We start from the raw sequence: 19,954 nt of genomic DNA, 5'->3' as shown, positions 1-19,954 counted from the left end.
TTGTATACCTTGCTTTTTAGGAAAAGTACCTCTTTTTTTTTTTTTTCCCCCAGCCACGCCGTGCAGCTTGTGGGATCTTTGTTCCCCAACCAGGGCCCTCGGCAGTGAAAGCACAGAGTCCTAACCACTGGACCACCAGGGAATTCTCTAAAATAAGCCTATTAATGCCAACTGTGCAGGATTATTTCATGAATTAGAAATTATCATGAAAGTTGCCTAATAATTATTATCATAAGGAGTAGACTAAGCCAACTTGTTCCTTTAGAGGAAAGGATATCCTGACCCCAATTCCATCTGTAATAGTTTCCTTAACTTCTAACTCTCCAGAATCCAGGAAGCACACACTTCTTCTAGAATTTAAAGTTAATCAAAGTCACCGTCTGCCCAGAAACTGAGGAAAGACAAAGTAGAATTGCTTTTAATTATTATCTATTGAGTGTATATCACATACCAAGTATTGTGCTGAGTACTTGTTAATTTTATCTCACTTAAAGATTACAACAATCCTTAAAATAGATGTTATTTCTATTCCCAACTTACAATGAGGAACTTGCATCTCAGATATATGAAGTTATTTACTTAGGTAGTATCAGTGAATCTGAATCCTCCTTGTATAGCAGCATTGGGAAAACCCACTTTTCCTCCTGGGCCTTTCTTTCCCGTGTGTCTCCTCTACTGTCACACTTCATTTCAGACACTTCTGGTCATCAAACGTGTGCGGATTTTCCCCCACCAAGCAGCCCTTCAACACTATTTGGATATCCTACAATTGAATTCAATTTTATTCAATTCTGAGAATATCTACTCAGAGGTAGTGTCAGATCCCACAGATTAAGAGCTCAGTCCCACAAGCCTGCTTCTTCTCTATTTCAGATGCCAATCCCAAGTGGTAGATTCCTAGGTTACCCACAATTTCTGTCTGATTTGGTTACAAATTGGAGATTCTCACAACCCCCTCCTCAGGTTTGATTAATTTGCTAGAGCAGCTCACAGGACTCAGGGAAACACTTATTTTAAAGAATATGATAAAGGATACAGATGAACAGCCAAATAAAGAGATGTATAGGGCAAGGTCTGGGAGTCCCCAGTACAGGGAAGTCTGTACCCATGGAGTTGGGTGTGTCACCCTTCCTACGTGGACCTGTTTGCCAAACTTGAAGCTCCTGGAAACCCCTAATATCAGGGTTTTATTGAGGTTTCCTCACATAGGCATGATTGATCATTAACTCCATTTTTAGCCCTTCGCCCTTCTCTAGAGAATAGGGTTAGGGCTGAAAATTCCAAGCTTCTAATCACTGCTTGGACTTTCCCTACTAACCCCCCTCCAGGAGCCATGCAGGAGTCCACTCAGAGCTGCCTCATTAGAACAAAAACACTCCTACCACCCAGGAAATTACAAGGGTTTCAGGAGCTCTGTGTCAGGAACTGAGGGTAGAAACCTATATATATATATAATTACATATATATATAATTACATATATATATGTTTGGAATATATATATATGTATGTTTGGAATATATATATATATATATATATGTAATGCAGTATATAAATATGTGTGTATATCTATCTATCTATCTATATCCCATTATCTCACAAAAGCCAACATGATTTTCCTATATCTCTCTGGTTTATTTGCCTAGTCACTTTGCTATAACTTTCTTGAGTTTCTGAAATAGTAAGTTGGGATTAGGCATCCTGCATTCTTTTTCCATCCCCTACTCCACATCCCTCTCTTCTGGCTACTGTAACACACCCTGGATGTGCCAGCATTCTGCTACAACTTCTGTGCTCTGGCAAGAATTAGGGTAAATTAATGTTCTTCTAATTGAATGCATGGCTTTCTGGGAAATGGTGTATATTCTATTTAATAGATTTGCCTGAGCTAGGAAAGAAAAAAGGAAGCCGTGATGAAAGACATTTACCCTGTGAAATGCAAAGAACATCACAAAAGAACTGGCTGATGAGGTAATGTTTTCCTAACGTGAGCACAGAATGATCAACAATCAATAGCATAAAAGGAAGAAGCAAGCAAGTATATTCCAGTGAAAGAGAAAAGGAAGAAATAATGGAAAGGGACTTTGATGACCTCATTTACAGTTCAGTTTTTGCTACTAATCTGAAATATGGAGAAAATAACCATACGTGCTTTTATATACTTAGGTGCAAAACAAAAACAAAAACACAATCACAGAATGTAACACGGATTCCTGTCTGCATATAACACAAATGTTGTGAGAACAAATTAGACTGTAATTGAATGAAAGATTTCTTGTAAATGTTGAAGGGTGTTGCGCTTGGGATGAGATAAATAGCCTTTAAAAGTTCTTAGAAACTCAAGATTTCTAAGATTCTTTAAAGTCTCTGTGTGTGTGTGTGTGTGTGTGTGTGTATAAATGACAAATTGTACCGCTGTTAGGTAGGGGATTACATAATTAACCCACAGAAAAACTTTATCATTTGGTACTCAATAAATCTTTATGTAATTAATAAATATATGAATGAGGAGGAAAACCATCTCAATTCTCTTATTTAATATGGGGCTTGGTTGACAGCCTAAAGCAGTCCTTGTCCCTAATTCCTTCTCTAATGAAACGAGGCAATCACCTATGATGGACAGTTTGTTCTTGGAGAAATTGAATAGAAATAGTTCTGACCATGGCACACAAGGCACAGTGGGTGGAAGGAGTTATACACTGGACTGAACACAGGGAGAACAAGTTAAACAGTGTACTCTGAGTGGTGAAAGTTCCCAGTCTTTTTCCCACACTCTGATATCAGTGTGCTGGCAACCAGGTATATAAATGTAGGTTAGAGTAAGTTGGAATTTATTCTAGAAATATTGAAAAACGTAGAGAATAGATCTATCTGAACTAACACTTTGGGATAATTCAATGAAAAAGCTGGTTACCTCATTACCCTGCAGTGCAGTCCACAAGTTAGCAAGTAGAGTTTTCATTCAGATTTTTGTGCTTCATTCTTAAACATGAAAGCATCGCTAAGAATAGTCAGATATTTTATGGGGGTATCAAGCATTCCAGACAAAACAAACAAACAACAAGCAAAGATAATACAGACAATATGAGAACTAAAGAAAAATTAAAATCGCAGAAATTTAAAAACTCAAATCAAAGCAAAATGAAACAAAAGCCATGACAAAGATATTGAACTTCATTGCCTGCACCACCACTAAAGAAAGAGAAAAGAATGATATAGAACAAGAACAAATGGAAAACAAGAATGCACTCATGGAAAATAAGAATAGGACAGTTGATAGAAGGATGACAAGATAAAGAGCAAAAAGCAGAGAAACGCAACATGGGAGTCTCTATTGTGGTCCTGAGAACTCCCTAGAGATTGAGATACAGAAGATGATGTACCTCTTCAAAAATTTCCAGAATATAACTAAATTCTGTTATTGAGTTATATATCTAACTTCCCTCTTCAAAACTATTTATTGGGATTTAGTAACCTTGTCACAGAGCTAGTACAGTTGTCCCTTGGCATCCACAAGGAAATGGTTCCAGGACCTCCCTCCCCCATACCAAAATCTGCAGATGCTCAAGTCTCTTTTCTAAAATGGTACAGTATTTGCCGATAACCTCTGCACATCCTCTCGTATACTTTAAGTCACTCTAGATTACCTATAATACTTAATGCAATGTAAATGCTATAAAAATAGTTGTAAATACAATATAAATGTTATGTAAGCAGTTGCTCTGGAGGCAGATTTGCTTTGTGGTACTTTCCGGAATTTTCTTTTACTGAACATTTTCTATGTGCAGTTGGTTGAATCCTCAGATGTGGAATCCATGGATATGAAGGCCTGACTGTAATATCCTAGAGCCACTATGGTAGACAATCTGAGAAGTTCTAATTACAGCTTATTCCCTCCCTTAATAATCTAGATAATTGTTCCAGCTGACATTTTATTTTAGCTGAAACCTTTATTAATTTGTTATTGTTTCCTTTTTTATAATACTGTCTTGAACATTATCAGCAGCAGATCCCTGTTAAGTAGGTATCTAGTACATTGGTAAAAAACTTGCTAAATTTTCTTATACAAACCTCTCAACACATACCGCTTAAACAGTAGAATGGTTTCTTTTGAACATGTTAAGCACAGATGAGTAACTGTGTTCTTTTTGAGTGGATTTGTGGTATATATTTAAATACTCTGGGTACCCGGTTTAGGCTATTTGAATGTATAATATATTGTCTCTCAGCTTTAGTTGTCACCCCCAAATTTGTTTGATTCCAAACATTTTGTTCAAAAATCTCTAATAAAGGGTCAAATTGTACTGTATATTTATTTGCACAGCTGTTGCCTAGAACTCCTCAAGGATGCAGACATTGTTTTATTCCACATCCTCAGTCTCTAGGATGGTACCTTAACCCCCAAAGACACTGAGTGCATGTGCCTGCGATACTGATGAATAAAATTCATGTCTTAGACACTAGGGACTCATGGAGTGCACCAAACCAGAGAATACAGGAGTGTTAGGAAAGAACGGCAAAGTCAGTATATCCTGCTGGGGTTACAGATATAAAAAAGCTCTAGGGATTTGCTATTTTTGATTTAGATTTAACTGAGATGAGAAAGGAGAATTGAAGTCTAAAATGAAGTAGAAATCCTATCATAGATGAAGTGAATCTTAATCATTGGGGTGAAGTGCAATTATCAGAGGAACTGGGGTTGCATATCTAAGATTCTAGTACTCAAAACTGTTTAGGTTTTTAAAGTTATCTTAAATGGAATGAGAGGCAAAAAGTAACGTACCTACCTTCTCTTCGTGTGTTGCACATTATTCACAGGTGTTGAGCTTCCCTCTCACAGAATTATGGAAGAAGCATCAAACGGTATTTCCCCACACATATTATGGTTTCATGCTCTTTGGATGGTTTGTCAAAATTATCCTCCTTAATCAACAATTACAAACCAGAGCCCTACATATTGTTCTTATTTTCGTTATTCATCGTGGTTTTAAATTTTAAAATGGTCCAATACAGCTTACCTATGACTCGAAAAGATGCTTTTCATCTTTTGGGCTTAGATCCCACCCAAAAAGAGGCCACCCCCCAAAAAACACACACACAAACAGTAACAGCAGCAGCAAAACAAATTACCTTGTGCTATATAAGGCGTAGTTTCCTCTTTTGGAGGGATGTTTGTGGGTCGTGGTGTGGGAGCAGGAGGTCTGTTCAGAATGAATGACCGGCTTCCAAGTTTTTTCTTTGTACTCCTCTTGGCCAGTATCGTGTCATATTCATTGTCATCAATCTCAGCAAAAGTGTAGGGGTCTTCCTTCTCTTCCTGGTCTTCCTCATCATCTTTCTGTTCTTCTTCTCCTCTGGGTTCACCTCCTGTTTCATGTCTTGCACTGGAATCACACCAACTTTGACTTCTTTCCATTTGGCCTTCTGACGTTTTCCCTGCTTATGAAACATTTAGATGGTGGTTACTCATACCTTAAGCATTATTGGTGTCCATCTGTCACCTGCTTGAACCACACCCCCAAACAATTTATATATTATCCTATAAATTCCAAAAAGAGAAAAGTAAACCATGTAATTTACTAACATATCCTCCGGCAGTTTGTAACTGTTGATTTGTCAGAAAAAGTTTGTTAAAGACCTGGATTTCTTTGAAAATATATAAATAAGCATATAAATATTTTCCACATAGTTTATGAATGATTTAATATCAGGAAATCAAATTATAAAACTAAGCCTCAAATTCCAAATATTTTGAAAGCTTGTGTTTTTCAAGCATAATGCTCTGAGTTTTTTTTTAAATTTGAAGTCATATTACCTTTTATAGGGATTAAACTGGGTATTTTGCCTAAAATTCAATTTCTCTGAAATGACAGAGGGGAATAGCCAAAACCACCATTGTTTGGTTTCTTACGCTATGTCTCACTCTGGCTCTCTTGATTTCTATAAGCCAACTTATACCTCACTCTTTGATAAGGGACACTGAAAGTAGGGTTCATGACATAAAAGATGGCATGGAAAATCAATGGCTTGAAGATTAATTTATATGAAAAGAACAGTCTTTCATGTTTTTTATATTCAATAAAATCTTTACATATTTTTATAGGAATGTATTAAAATATTCTAGCAGCAGTTTACTTAGAAGACAAAGATATTGTATACTGTGTCAATAAATAAGTTGAAGAGAATTTGGATGGCCCTCTCTGCCGGACCAATGAGAAATTTTTTTTAAATGTGCCCTTTTGACAAGTGTTTTGCTTAAAGTATTATTGAGAACAATAAAAATGGAAAGGATTTCAGTTATTGACTGAAAAATCATTAATTTTCTGTGTTGTTCTGAGATTCATGCATGTGAACTAAAGGAGAACTAGTCTCCCTTCTCTTTGGTGAGAATCTGACCAAAAACTTTAGTTTACTTAATGGATATTTTAGTGGAAAAACTTAGGAGATAGGGAGAAAGACAAGCTGTTAGAGCAGAATAAAAGGATATTATTCTAAGAAGATTCAGCAATTGTTTTGGGTAGGCTTATGAGGAGAGACCAGAGGAGAGTCCAAGATCATCTCTCAACAGAGCCTTAGCTTGTTTCAGTTAGTTTAACCCAAGAAGTATGAACGCCAATATGCCTGGCACTAACTTTAAAATCTCTACGACTTGCCTTTTCCCTTATGAATAATATGGTTTTGAGATTCTGACTTCATGATTTCTGTTTCACTGACAGCATCCCAGGTGAAACTAGATTAAGTGTGTGGGAAACACTTGCACAGTGTTTCATTTTTAGTGGAATGTGTCAACTATCTTACTTTTATGAACTGATTTCCTGAGCTGTTAACTCTCTTTGTTCCTCCACCCACCTCCTTCCCCAACTCTTTCTAAAGTTGGGCTTGCACTAGAAATAATACATTTCACTTTTCATTTCCCAATGTATAAGATTGTACTTTTCATGTTGGAGTTGGACCTGAGTTTTCTCAACTCAGGTTGTACATTAATGAATAACGATTAAAATATATCATTCCTATAATTCCAAGTTTTGAAATAATTGGGAAAGAATGTGTAAGAAAGATAAGAATCCCCAAATCCCAGGAAACCTGCTCATGGAATTATTTGACACATTCTAATTGCGGTCCCTAGGGTCTTGGGTCTTAGTCAAAAGAACATTACAATGATTGTTGCCTTGAAAGTTTGTTGTGAAGATAAAAAGAGACTGGATGTTCTTTATAAACTGAAAAGTGTTACATAATGTTCTATATTATTGTTTTCTCCAATGACTATGTCCATAAATCCATCATAAGGAATTTGATGCTTAGGGCATTGATGAGGTGGCCCCTCTTTTTCGGTTACTTGAGGGCATATGGAAGGTACTCTTAAAGAACAATTCCTGAAGGTATCACTAGCTAAAGTCAAAGAACCCAAACAAAGTCTCTGGCAAAAAATAAGTGGTAGCTTCCAGTCTTACTTTCAAAGAACTTAATCAAAGAATTTTAAGAAAAAAGATTGGTATTTTACTTTCCATTTACTTCCAATATTAGCTCTATGAAAAAAAATGATATTAAAAGTAATGCTGAATTGAAAATACAGTTTTTAAATAAAAAGGGGTTTTTGTATTATTTTGCTTTTTATATTTGGTACTTTTCAGAAGATGTATTAGCCAACATTATACTTCTGGTCCTACATATCTGGTGAAAATTACTCTCTGTGGAGTAATTTTAGACCTCCTAACCAACATACCATATGTGGAAATGGACATTAGAAAAAATATGATTTAATATTAGCTCCTTTAAGAGCTTTAACGTGATATAAGACAATTTTGCTTTCTTAATAATTACTTTTAATAATTAGATAAAATTATCCACATCTGTAAAAGTGAGAAAAATATACTAGAATTTTGTTGTCAGTGGACTACGAAGCTACATCTCTCCCTTGCTCCCAGTATTGATAACCCTACTTCCTTGATCTATCTCAACAGTCTGTAAGAGCTTGGCACAGTAGGTGATCAATGAATGTTTGCTGAATGAGTGAATGAATCAAGAAGTACCATTAGGCTTCCCGTACTTTCCACTAAGCAGTACTTTCCATCTCTAAATATAGTGCATAATCTTAGCAAAGTTTCACGTTAATCAGCTTGGACTTTTATAGAGATAAGGCCTTCAAGGACACAAATGCTAAATTTCATAGCTTCAAAATTCACTTTTAAAACAGTCTTTATAGACTTCATATAGCCTTTTAGGACTTGACAACTACAGTGACAAATGGGGTTTTAATAATAGATATTTCTTTCATCCTTCTTATTAAATTTTCTTTGTAAGACCATTTTATGAATTTCGAAAGTAAACATGAAATAGTGATCAATAAAGTGGGTGGTAATTGGTGACTCTAGGAGTGAGCATGGAAGTCTGTCGGGCTGTTGAACATTCCAGGCAGATAAGCCTCATATGGAAGCTCCTCTGGATGTTTCCTGCCCTCCACTCCCAACCCCACTGCCCCCCCCCCCCCATGACACACCTTAGTTCCTGCATCTGGGAAGAAATGCTGTCACAGCCATTTAACGGTTGTTCTTCCACTTTAGCAAGACAGATTTTTTTGACTTTGGTCTCAATGCAGCGTGTGATAGACCCTTTACCACTTGCTTCCCCTGCAGCTACCAACTGAGTGAAGTGTCCAAGGTCATTTTCAAATCTGTAACACATTAGCCTTCCTCTTTTGTCAGAAAACTGAGAGGTTTTTTTTTTTTTGCGGTACGCGGGCCTCTCACTGTTGTGGTCTCTCCCGTTGCGGAGCACAGGCTCCAGACGCGCAGGCTCAGCGGCCATGGCTCACGGGCCTAGCCGCTCTGCGGCATGTGGGATCTTCCCGGACCGGGGCACGAACCCGTGTCCCCTGCATCGGCAGGCGGACTCTCAACCACTGCGCCACGAGGGAAGCCCTTTGAGAGTATTTTTTAAAAGCTAAGTTGTTGCTTACTTTTCCACATGATGCTTGAGGTTCGTTTTATGTGAAGAATTACAGACTCCTTCCAAGTTTTCTTTACTTACAGAAAGTTTTGTAATGAGACTTTTTTCCTGGAAGAAAAAAGAAAGAAAAAGAGAGAGGGAGAGAGGAAGAATGGGAGCGAGGAATAGTGAAGGGTGGGGGGCAGAGAGAGAGAGAGGAAAGGAGGAAAGGAGGAAAGAAGGAAGGAAGGAAGGGAGGAAGGGAGTTAGTGGGAGGTATCTCTTACCTGATTTCTGAGGCCCTAGTTGTTAAAGAATAGGAGGAAATCTTCTCTGGGTTTTAAAAGCTGATCTTTGTATGGCTTCGCCACTATATGCTATGTAAGTGTGTCAAAGTTTTGTAGTTGTTGTTTTAACCTTAACCTTACCTTGTAATGTGAAGTGAGGTTTTTCCAGTGGGAAGGCAGCTGTTACAGGTCGCGGTGGAGGGAGAGGTGGTCTGCTGCTCACGAGGAGCCCTCGGGAATTATTTTCTGGGTCGTCTCCAGGAATGAACGTGTACAAGTCATCATACTGGTTCTCACTCCCACTGTCAACCTCTGGTGGGCGGTGCTTGGCCTCCGTGCCTGATTCATGCTCTTTTTCTTCCTCTGCCGTTTCATTCACCTCTGCTCCTTCCGCCCTCTGCCTGTACGGCCGCCAGCTTTCATGATGGAGAACTGGGCTCTGTATGGCTGCTTAAGATGAAGATTGTATGATTTCATGTAAACACAGCATCTGGAGGCATTTCATATTTTCTAACTTTGTACAGAAGTGGTGGTAATGTTAATTAAACTTTTAGGATCTGATACAGGGGAAAGCTGGCAAATGTGTAATTTTGGTGAACAGTCATTCTTGGGCTTTTATAATATTTACCAAAGAAAGCTCCATTATATCTACCTCAGTTTATGACACTCTCATACACATAATGATATATAATATTCGGATACATGTATAGAAAAATATTCTGATTCTCTAGAGTTATTATTTAACCAGATTCAATATATGACTGCATTACCATATTTTTATTAGAAAACAATATAACTAACCTAATAAGTAATAAGTAAGTGATGGAAAAGGTAAAGGCAAGGAACAAAAATCTTAACTTGCCTGTAAATAATGCAATGAAATGAATCTGTGATTTTTATTTAGTTATTATTTTAACATATTTATCACCAGATGACATCTTAATTTTTGAAAATATTACTGAGAAAAGTGTTAATATTTTTTGATGGGGAAGGCATCCAAATCACCAATAGTAAGCAAATATTTTTAAGGCTCAGTTCTCTCACCAAAAAATCTTTTCTGTCCTGAAACTTAACCAAATGATTCAGTCACATTTCCTCCATTCTAAGAATCATGATTCCATTATTTGTGTTTATACTGTACACAGTAAAATGCTCTCTAACCACTCAGGGAGAAAATAGAAAAAATATATTAATGCAATAACTTTAAATCTTAAAACTTTTTTCTTTATATTTTCTTTATAGAAATTCTGCTCTAAATAAAGCAATCATACAAAGTTAAAATGAACTTTGGAATCTCTGTATTGGAGGGAAAATGTGACTTGCTGCCATGAGTGCAATAGAAAAGCAAGTAATTGTTGTTTTAAAGTGTCGCTAAACTAAAATATAGCTAAAGAAGACAAATGGCAGAGTACAAAGAGGAATCTTTTTTTGATTGAAGAGTTACACTGTAGACATTTTTCAGCAATGAGAGAAAAGTCATGTGAGAAAATCATGCCCATGACAGTACTACATATTTCTACATGAATTTTATTTTTAATTTCTCTCTTTCTTTCATGTGAGAAAGAAGAAACGTCTAGCTGCCAGTATTAGAACTGCAAACCAAGATTCTTTAATTACCAGCCTGGGTAGAGCAGGTGGACTTTCATTCTTGCACAGATCTCTGCCCAGACCTCATTCAGCTTTCTGGCTGTAACCCCAAACACAGCCTGAAACACAGAAGCTCTAGATGTATTGATGGAGTAAATGATGGAGTGGCTGAAAAGAAATCATTGCTGATGCTTGCAAAGGGGATTCGCTATTTCAGTCTGGGAAAATCGATCATCAGCTTAGAATTACATTCATGCTACAGGCAATTACTTGTAGCCACTCTTATGTTTATGTATTCGGTGTTTATATTTTACATAAACACTGCCTAAGCAAGCAACAGAGTCTCCTTGGTCCTTGTCAAATATGCCCAAACCTGGAAGACAGCCCTGGAGAGTCAGATGTGCTTGGTCAGTGAGTTTTAGCAAGCTTCATAGCAATGGTGATACCAATGGAAATCTGCTGACTTAGGGTGTTCTATGCTTCACCCTCACTCCAACAAAAGAGTCAGAGGTGTGAGTCCAGTCGCACAGAGTTTCGTATATGAGACAGTTCCAGGTCCAAACTGTCTGTAGAAATGAGGTTGTGCTGTACCAATAAGTGAAATAATGTCTTCTTATCATAGGTAGTACTTCAGAGGATTAAGTGGCATGATAAATATATGGTCATTATCAATGATGGCCTTTATCATCACTTTCATTTTCATTAAAAATTATAACAAATCATTAAGTCATTACAAAGATAATAAAATGTATAACTTTAAAACAGTGCATCAATTTATTACATTAATATTTAGCATAATTTTGTGTTCTGCAATAGTGTTTGAAGAGTTTACCGATTTTGCCAAAGTATGCTAGTTAAGGCATTGTGTTTAATGTTATTTGCTTTGCTGGTCAGCCCATCATTTGAAAACTGGTGGTCAATAATGTTTAATGGAGCATCATCTGCGAACTGTTCAAAGTGCAAATGACCTGAGGCAAGAGCCTGCTTGATGTGTGAGGTGTCACTTTGGCTGTGAACAAGCGCGAGAGTGGTCAGAGATGGGACCATCAAGATTATCTAGGGCCTTACAGGTGATGATAAGGATTACAAGTACCATGGGAAGGTATTGGAGAATTTGGAACAGAAGAGTGATTAGTTCCTTTTTGAAGCATAGAATATTAGGGGCAAATTGGGAGGAAGCTATTGCAGGGTTTCTTAACGGCATACTACTGGCATTTTTGACAAGATAATCCTGTGTTTCATGGGGCACGTCCTGTGCATTGCAGGATATTTAGCAGTATTTCTAGCAAAATTCCATTCTCAAAATAATGACAAAAAAAATCTCCATTCATTGACAAATATCTTCTGTTGGGGTTAGAAAATAGTGCTTCATTGAGAGCCACTGTGCTATTGCAATAATCCAGGGGAGAGCAGATGACAGCACGGATTAGGATAAGTAACAGTGAAAGGGTGAGGAAAGTCTGGCTGTTTTGCGAAGGTACAGTCCACAGTATTATCTGATTGGATACAGGGTAGGACAGAAAGTAAAAAAGGGTGACTGAAGTTTTTGGACTGAATTGAACAAGGAAGGCGTCTTCATTTACTGAGATGGGGAAGTCAGCGGGTAGAGCAGATTTGGGAGTGGTGGGAATTAGGGTTTTCAGATTTGGAAATGTTGGGTGGGAGACGGCTATCAGACTTGCTGGTGAAGATGGTGAGCAAGCTGCTGTATACCAGTGGAAACAGGCATGATAGGTAGCGTTATGTACATGGAGGAAGACTCTCAATTAGTTTTCTAGAATAGAGAATTACATTCTATTACAGCCAGCAGGGAGCATAGAGAGTCCTAATACAAACTTCTCATTTCCTAGCTGAGAAAACCAAGGTCTGAAAAGAATGTGACTTTGTTTAAAAAAAAAACTGAAAAAATATAGTTGTCAAATAGAATATTTATATCAACCTGACCTGTGTATTCTCTTGCTTTTCTATGCTCTCTTCAGTTTTACTTTATCAGTCACATACACGTTAATACACATGTTGTTTATGTACATAACATATAGGAACACTTACTAGGAGAACATGTAGAAAATGAGGTAATATCCTCTTCATAGTCACTTTCTTCCTCATTATTTCTGCTAACTTCTTGGATCTGAAGACAAAAAGGAATGTAATTTTCAATTATATGTATTAATCTTAATAAATCTGCATTTTCACATACACCAAACTGACAGCTAATACCTTACATATCTCAGCTATTATATTTGGGCCATCTATAATTTTTTCAATGACACAGTATTAAAAGTGTAACTGGAACAATATAACATTTACAATAAAGAGCTTTTTAAATGGAACTTTTTTAAGATTCACAGCAATAATTACGAAATTTTTACAATAAATAACTCCTGAATAAAAAGGAAGGCAACTATTTCTTTTAAAAACCATGAGCTTTGCTTCCTTTTGAACATTTCTGGTATCTTTTACCAGTTCAAAAGATATTCGTAATTACATCAAGGATTATAATACAGTATAAGACAGTGAAATTTTAAAGTGATTTATTTTCCATCTTTAAAAAGAAAAAGGAAACTGAGTAAGGGAATTTATGTTTGTCTTTCTGAAATCAGTTCCACTACACTTAGAAGGGAGAATTACTGAGAAAGCATAGAAGCCTGCTTTTTTTCCTCTGAAATTGCTAGTGTTTGCTTATAATCTCTGAAGGAGGCATGGGGTCTGAAGTAGTGGAACGTGTTGGTGTTTGCTGAGAAAGCTAAGTAACTCCAGTGAGAGCTCTATTTGTACAAAAGCACGCAGAGAAAGAGACGGAGCTTGGTTGCATTAACATAGGTCACGTTTCGTTACCATGAACTCCAAGTGATTATTCAAATGATTTATGCTCTTGTTCTTAATAAAATTGAAATGATTCGTCCATTTGCTCTACGTTTGGAATGTCCCTTTAAATTACTTTTCTGTACACCAGGAACGAACACGACATTGTAAATCAACTATACTTCAATTAAAAAAAAGAAAATGAGCTTCCGCGTCAGGCTCACTATAAAAATATTAAAGAAATTTTTATTTTCAAGATTCCAGTGGAAATCAAAGAATATATATATAACCTGTAAACAGAATATATATATTCTTTTTCATATTATTTTCTATTTAAATTATATTTTCCCCTTTGTGGACTCAATTAAATGCTAATGTAAAAAAATCACTTAACTTTACTAGGGAGATTGATTGATGTTTACTTGGTATTTGTATGCTTTGGTATTAAAAGCACTGTTGATATGGTCATTTTTTGTTTTCAGTTAGCCTGACCTCTATATTTCACAAGGTAGATCAAGAATACATTAAAAAAAATCCGTAATACTCTTAAAATCACATCAAGGACGTTTTTACTAGTTGAATAACAGGAATGTTTTACAAAGATTTCAGGAATTATGTGAAAATTTCTGCTGTACTATTCACAAGCCTAGACACTCTGAGTTCAAATTCAGTCTCTTAATAAAGAGTCTGTGGGCAAGTATGTAGGGGTGTGTGTGTGTCACATACTGAGGTTGAAACATAATGGAATCATTTTTATGTTATAACTTAAGCTTTATGACATGTGTGCAAACAAACACACAAGCCTAAAAATGTCTTGAAGGAAATGGCTTCCAAATTTAAAAAACAGCCAACTTTGATTTGGGCACTTTCATAAATATTATGTAAAACCGATATTTTGTATAATCAGCCTATGTAGAAAGTAATTGTTTTCTCAGGAATGAAAGGATCTTTCGACATATTTACACTAAAAACCAATTGTGTCTTACTAGAACTCCTTACACTTAACAATCATATTTATTTTGGAAAAATGTGTTATATCTAATGATATATTAATAACTGGTGAAATCAATGATGGCTTAAAAGTATGATGACACTCTGACATCTAATCACTTTAATACTTTGTTGTGTGGTACAGTGGACAGAGAATGGATTTTGAAGTCAGTCTAAGAACAAATCATAGTTCTATTATTTATTAGCTTTGTGACACTGGGCACTTTACTCTAAATTTCAATATTCTATCCTGCAAAATATGGATAGTAATATCTATACTATCAATTTGCTGGGAAGGGTAAATTAGAAAATGTAAGCAAAACACATTATTACATCTACCACATAGTAAGTGCTCAATAAATGTAATCTGCATATGTTAGATATTCCTTTCTTCATTCACACTTAGGCAAGCACGGTGACCACACTGATTTGATGTGGGAATCATCAATAATGAGCCAATAATTATTTAACTTAATTCTTCTGAATTGTGTGCCTTTGGACGTTCTGCTGTGACAGAAAAAGAACTGGAATATAAACTTTCTGATCGAAGTGTGGCAGTATGATTTTATTATTAAAAACATCTCTATAATTTACAAGCTAATAGAGATGATAAGAATCAGAGGAAGAAATATTTAATTCTTTAATAAGTTTCTTTATCTGGGGCTAGAGTCTGACTTTATTCATTAATTTATCAAATATTTATGCAGGCCTACTATGTGCTAAATACTCTATTAGTAATTAAGGTAAATAGTTAAAAGTTTAAAAGATACACAATTCACACTCTCCAAAAATATCCCATTTTTATTGGGAGGGGAAATAAATCAAAAAATGATTAGAATACAATATTTTATTTATTTCATTACCATAAACTCAATCCTTACAGGTGAAATGTAAAATTAAGAAATAACCAGATTATCAGGGAAAAGTTTTATTTGTTTGCTTTTTGGGTGAGGAGATTGGATTAAAAAATTATCTTGACACTTGCCATGACTGCCACTTCTCTAAAGGAAAAAAATCCAGCTTAAACAATAAAATCTATTAGCTGAACATGCTCAGAGTAATATTCTAGGCCGTAGATAGTCCTTGTAGCACACAATGTTTGATAAAATTTAAATCATTCCTGATCAAAGATAAAAGAACTTGCTGACTGGGGTATATAAAGTTCCACATGGCTTTGGCATCAGTACAGTACAATTCATCATAATATTCTGATTTTAAGGGAGTGAATAAAAACAATCTTCACATGGCAGTTGGTTTCTAAATATTTTTATGAGCTTCTGAAGATATTGTAATTAGCCCAACTTTTGTCCAACTTTCCACAGTGTTGATTATAAATGATTTTACCAGCTTTAAAGCACATGACAGTCTGTTCAGAGACATATATATATATGTCTCTGAAGAGTAACAAATTGACCTTGTAATATTTTATTCATTACCCAAAATGAACGCACTAGGCTTCAGAATCTACATTAATATTCCAATTGAAATAATAAAGATTTTTCCTACTAAATGTTAAGAATGAACAAAGTTATATAAAAGCTGTGCATGACAGCAAACATACAAGTCTCAAAAAAATTTTCAAGGTCATATTGTAAAAGTGTATCTTAGTTTTCATGACATCTTTTAAGAGAATTTGTTTTTCCTTAGGCCATCCAGGAATATGGCCTAGAAGCAGACTTATATAATTTCTCATGAAAGTTTCTTTTTATATTATGGGAAATGGAATCCTGAATGTAAAAACTAAATAGGAACTCTGTCTGTGATTGAAAGAGGAATGAGGAAGAATCAAATAGTTGTGGAGCAGTTAAACTCTGGTGGGGAAAAAGTGGACATTTTCCTTAGCATGGACCAAAATTTTGTTAGAATAACCTGAGGATATATGCTCTATTTTTTAAGACAGAATCTTAATATAAAAAATTAAGTGATGAAAAGATAATTTGACCAGGTGGACAAAGGTTAGAAGTCTCATTCTACACAATGAGAAATTCAAGTTTTTAATTGTAACCAACAAAACAATCTGGTGCAGTGAAAATAACAGGTGCCAAGGGTACAGGTGATGGTTTCATCTGAAAGTTAGTAAAAAGGGAGAAAAAAACAGCAGGAATATTGAAACCTATTTCCTCAAACTCAGGAAAACAAATCTGAAAAACTTTAGCTTTAAAAAGATTCTGGAGGGTTGGCTTCTGTAGCTAGCACATCTCTTGTTCTGACCTCGACTCACTTGGTGTGTTCACCCAGCTCTTCTCTCAACCTGAGGCCACCCTCAAGCCAATCTCCCTGAGTGGTGACACACAGGGCTCCAGTCCTGGTGCTGACAGCTTCTGGTCTTAGTCTCTGCCCATCAGCTCTAACTACAGTTGTGAACTTCAAGCTTGGGCACCTGACCCTTTTAACTACACTCTAGTCCTATTTTGATAATGTTTGTTTGTAATCCATCACAGTTGTGGTTGCATTTGTGAGGTACTAACACCTTTACTGGGCCATGTGCTTGGTTTAAATTCAGCCATCGTTCACTAAAATGTGAATGATTAAAATCCATTCCTTTGTTAAGGTTGTAGTTGTAAAAGTAAAAAAACAGTTATCTTCATTTAAAATTACGGAATCCAAAATCTGAAAGGAATCTGTGGATGTCTAGTTTATTTTCTTGTTCATACACTGATATAACGCTAAAAGCATGTGCCACAATAAAACTGTAATAATTTATATAGTTCTCCAAGCAAGTTAGTTTTCAAATGTAGCATAAAACATCTTTTCTGACCACAACGTTATGAGATTAGAAATCAATTACAGGAGGGACTTCCCTGGTGGTCCAGTGGTAGAGGATCCACCTTTCAGTGCAGGAACACAGGTTCAACCCCTGGTTGGGGAGCTAAGATCTCACATGCCACAGGGCAACTAAGCCCACCCGCAACAACTACTGAGCTTGCGAACCTCAATGAGAGAGCCCACATGCTGCCACTACAGAACCCATGTGCCCTGGAGCCTGCGTGCCACAACTAGAGAAAAGCCCATGTGCGCCACAACTAGAGAGAAGCCTGAGGGCCGCTACAAAAAGATTGCGCGCTGCAACGAAAGATCCCACATGCCTCAACGAAGATCCTGTGTGCCACAACTAAGACCCAATGCAGCCAAAAGATAAATAAAGAAAATACATAAAAATTAAAATAAAGAAATCAATTACAGGAAAAAAACTATAAAAAACACAAACTCATGGAGGCTAAACAATATGTTACTAAATAACCAATGGATCACTGAAGAAATCAAAGAGGAAATAAAAAATACCTAGAAACAAATGACAATGAAAACACGATGACCTAAAACCTATGGGATGTAACAAAGGCAAAACCTATGGGATGTAAAAGGGAAGTTTATAACAATACAATCTTACCTCAAGAAACAAGAAAAATCTCAATAAACAACCTAAACTTATACCTAAAGCACCTAGAGAAAGAAGAACAAACAAAACCCAGTTAGTAGAAGGAAAGAAATCATAAAGATCAGAGCATAACTAAAAGAAATAGAAATGAAGAAAACAAAAGCAAAGATCCATAAAACTAAAAGCTGGTTCTTTGAGAAGATAAACAAAATTGATAAACCTTGAGCCAGACTCATCAAGAAAAAGAGGGAGAGGACTCAAATCAATAAAATTGAAATGAAAAAGAAGTTACAACTGACACCACAGAAATACAAAGGATCATGAGAGATTACTACAAGCAACTCTATGCCAATAAAATGGACAACCTGGAAGAAATGGACAAATTCTTAGAAAGGTACAATCTTCCAAGACTGAACCAGGAAGAAATAGAAAATATGAACAGACGAATCACAAGCACTGAAATTGAAACTGTGATTAAAAATCTTTCAACAAACAAAAGCCCAGGGCTAGATGGCTTCACAGGCAAATTCTATCAAACATTTACAGAAGAGCTAACACCTATCCTTCTCAGACTCAAAAAAATTGCACAGGAAGGAACACTCCCAAGCTCACTCTATGAGGCTGCCATCACCCTGAAACCAAAACCAGACAGAGGTGTCACAAAAAAGGAAAATTACAGACCAAGATCACTGATGAACATAGACACAAAAATGCTCAACAAAATACTAGCAAACAGAATCCACAACACATTAAAAGGATCATACACCATGATCAAGTGGGATTTATCGCAGGGATGCAAGGATTCTTCAATATACACAAATCAATCAATGAAGAAAAACCATATGATCATCTCAATGGATACAGAAAAAGCTTTTGAAAAAATTCAACACCAATTTATGATAAAAACTCTCGAGATAGTGGGCATAGAGTGAACATACCTCAACATAATAAAGGCCATATACGACAAACCCACAGCAAACATCATTCTCAATGGTGAAAAACTGAAAGCATTTCCTCTAAGATCAGGAATAAGACAAGGATGTCCACTCTCGCTACTACTTTTCAACACAGTTTTGGAACTCCTGGCCATGACAATCAGAGAAGAAGAAGAAATAAAAGGAATGCAAATTGGAAGAGAAGAAGTGAAATTGTCACTGTTTGCAGATGACATGATGCTATACATAGAGAATCCTAAAGATGCTACCAGAGAACTACTAGAGCTCATCAATGCATTTGGTAAAACTGCAGGATATGAAATTAATACACAGAAATGTCTTGCATTCCGATACACTAAGAACGAAAGATCAGAAAGAGAAATCAAAGAAACAATCCCATTTACCATCGCATCAAAAAGAATAAAATACCTAGTAATAAACCTACCTAAGGAGGCAAAAGACCTGTACTCAGAAAACTATAAGATACTGATGAAAGAAATCAAAGATGACACAAAAAAATGGAGAGATATACCATGTTCTTGGATTGGAAGAATCAATATTGTGAAAATGACTATAGTACCCAAAGCAATCTACAGATTTAATGCAATCCCTATCAAATTACCAATGACATTTTTCACAGAATTAGAACAAAACATTTTACAATTTGCATGGAAGCACAAAAGACCATGAATAGCCAAAGCAATCTTGAGAAAGAAAAACAGAGCTGAAGGAATCAGGCTCCCTGACTTCAGACTATACTACAAAGCTACAGTAATCAAAACAGTATGGTACTGGCACAAAAACAGAAATATAGATCAATGACACAGGATAGAAAGCCCAAAGATAAACCCACGCACATATGGTCACCTCATCTATGACAAAGGAGGCAAGAATATACAATGGAGAAAAGACAGTCTGTTCAATAAGTGGTGCTAGGAAAACTGGACAGCTCCAAGTAAAAGAACGAAATTAGAACACTCCCTAACACCATACACAAAAATAAACTCAAAATGGATTAAAGACCTAAATGTAAGGCCGGACACTATAAAACTCT

At 36.1% G+C, this 19,954-nt stretch overlaps 1 protein-coding gene across 6 annotated transcripts in view; it reads right to left on the bottom strand.

The window, feature by feature from the left end:
• BANK1 (B cell scaffold protein with ankyrin repeats 1) overlaps nucleotides 1–19,954 on the bottom strand; it is a 439,628-nt gene that overhangs the window by 40,760 nt on the left and 378,914 nt on the right. For 3 of the 6 annotated variants that reach the window (XM_033402064.2, XM_049708850.1, XM_033402028.2), the window contains 3 exons: nucleotides 12,847–12,925; nucleotides 9,352–9,660; nucleotides 5,129–5,437 (listed from right to left, as the gene is read on the bottom strand). In XM_033402064.2, coding sequence (XP_033257955.1) covers nucleotides 5,129–5,437; nucleotides 9,352–9,660; nucleotides 12,847–12,925 — 697 coding nt within the window. The remainder of the gene's footprint in view (nucleotides 1–5,128; nucleotides 5,438–9,351; nucleotides 9,661–12,846; nucleotides 12,926–19,954) is intronic. The other 3 variants (XM_033402039.2, XM_004263568.4, XM_033402036.2) reach the window with 3 other exon arrangements.

Source organism: Orcinus orca, chromosome 4 (genome assembly GCF_937001465.1).
Source record: "Orcinus orca chromosome 4, mOrcOrc1.1, whole genome shotgun sequence".
Lineage (NCBI taxonomy): Eukaryota > Metazoa > Chordata > Mammalia > Artiodactyla > Delphinidae > Orcinus > Orcinus orca.
This window is presented reverse-complemented; position numbering and strand designations above follow the sequence as displayed.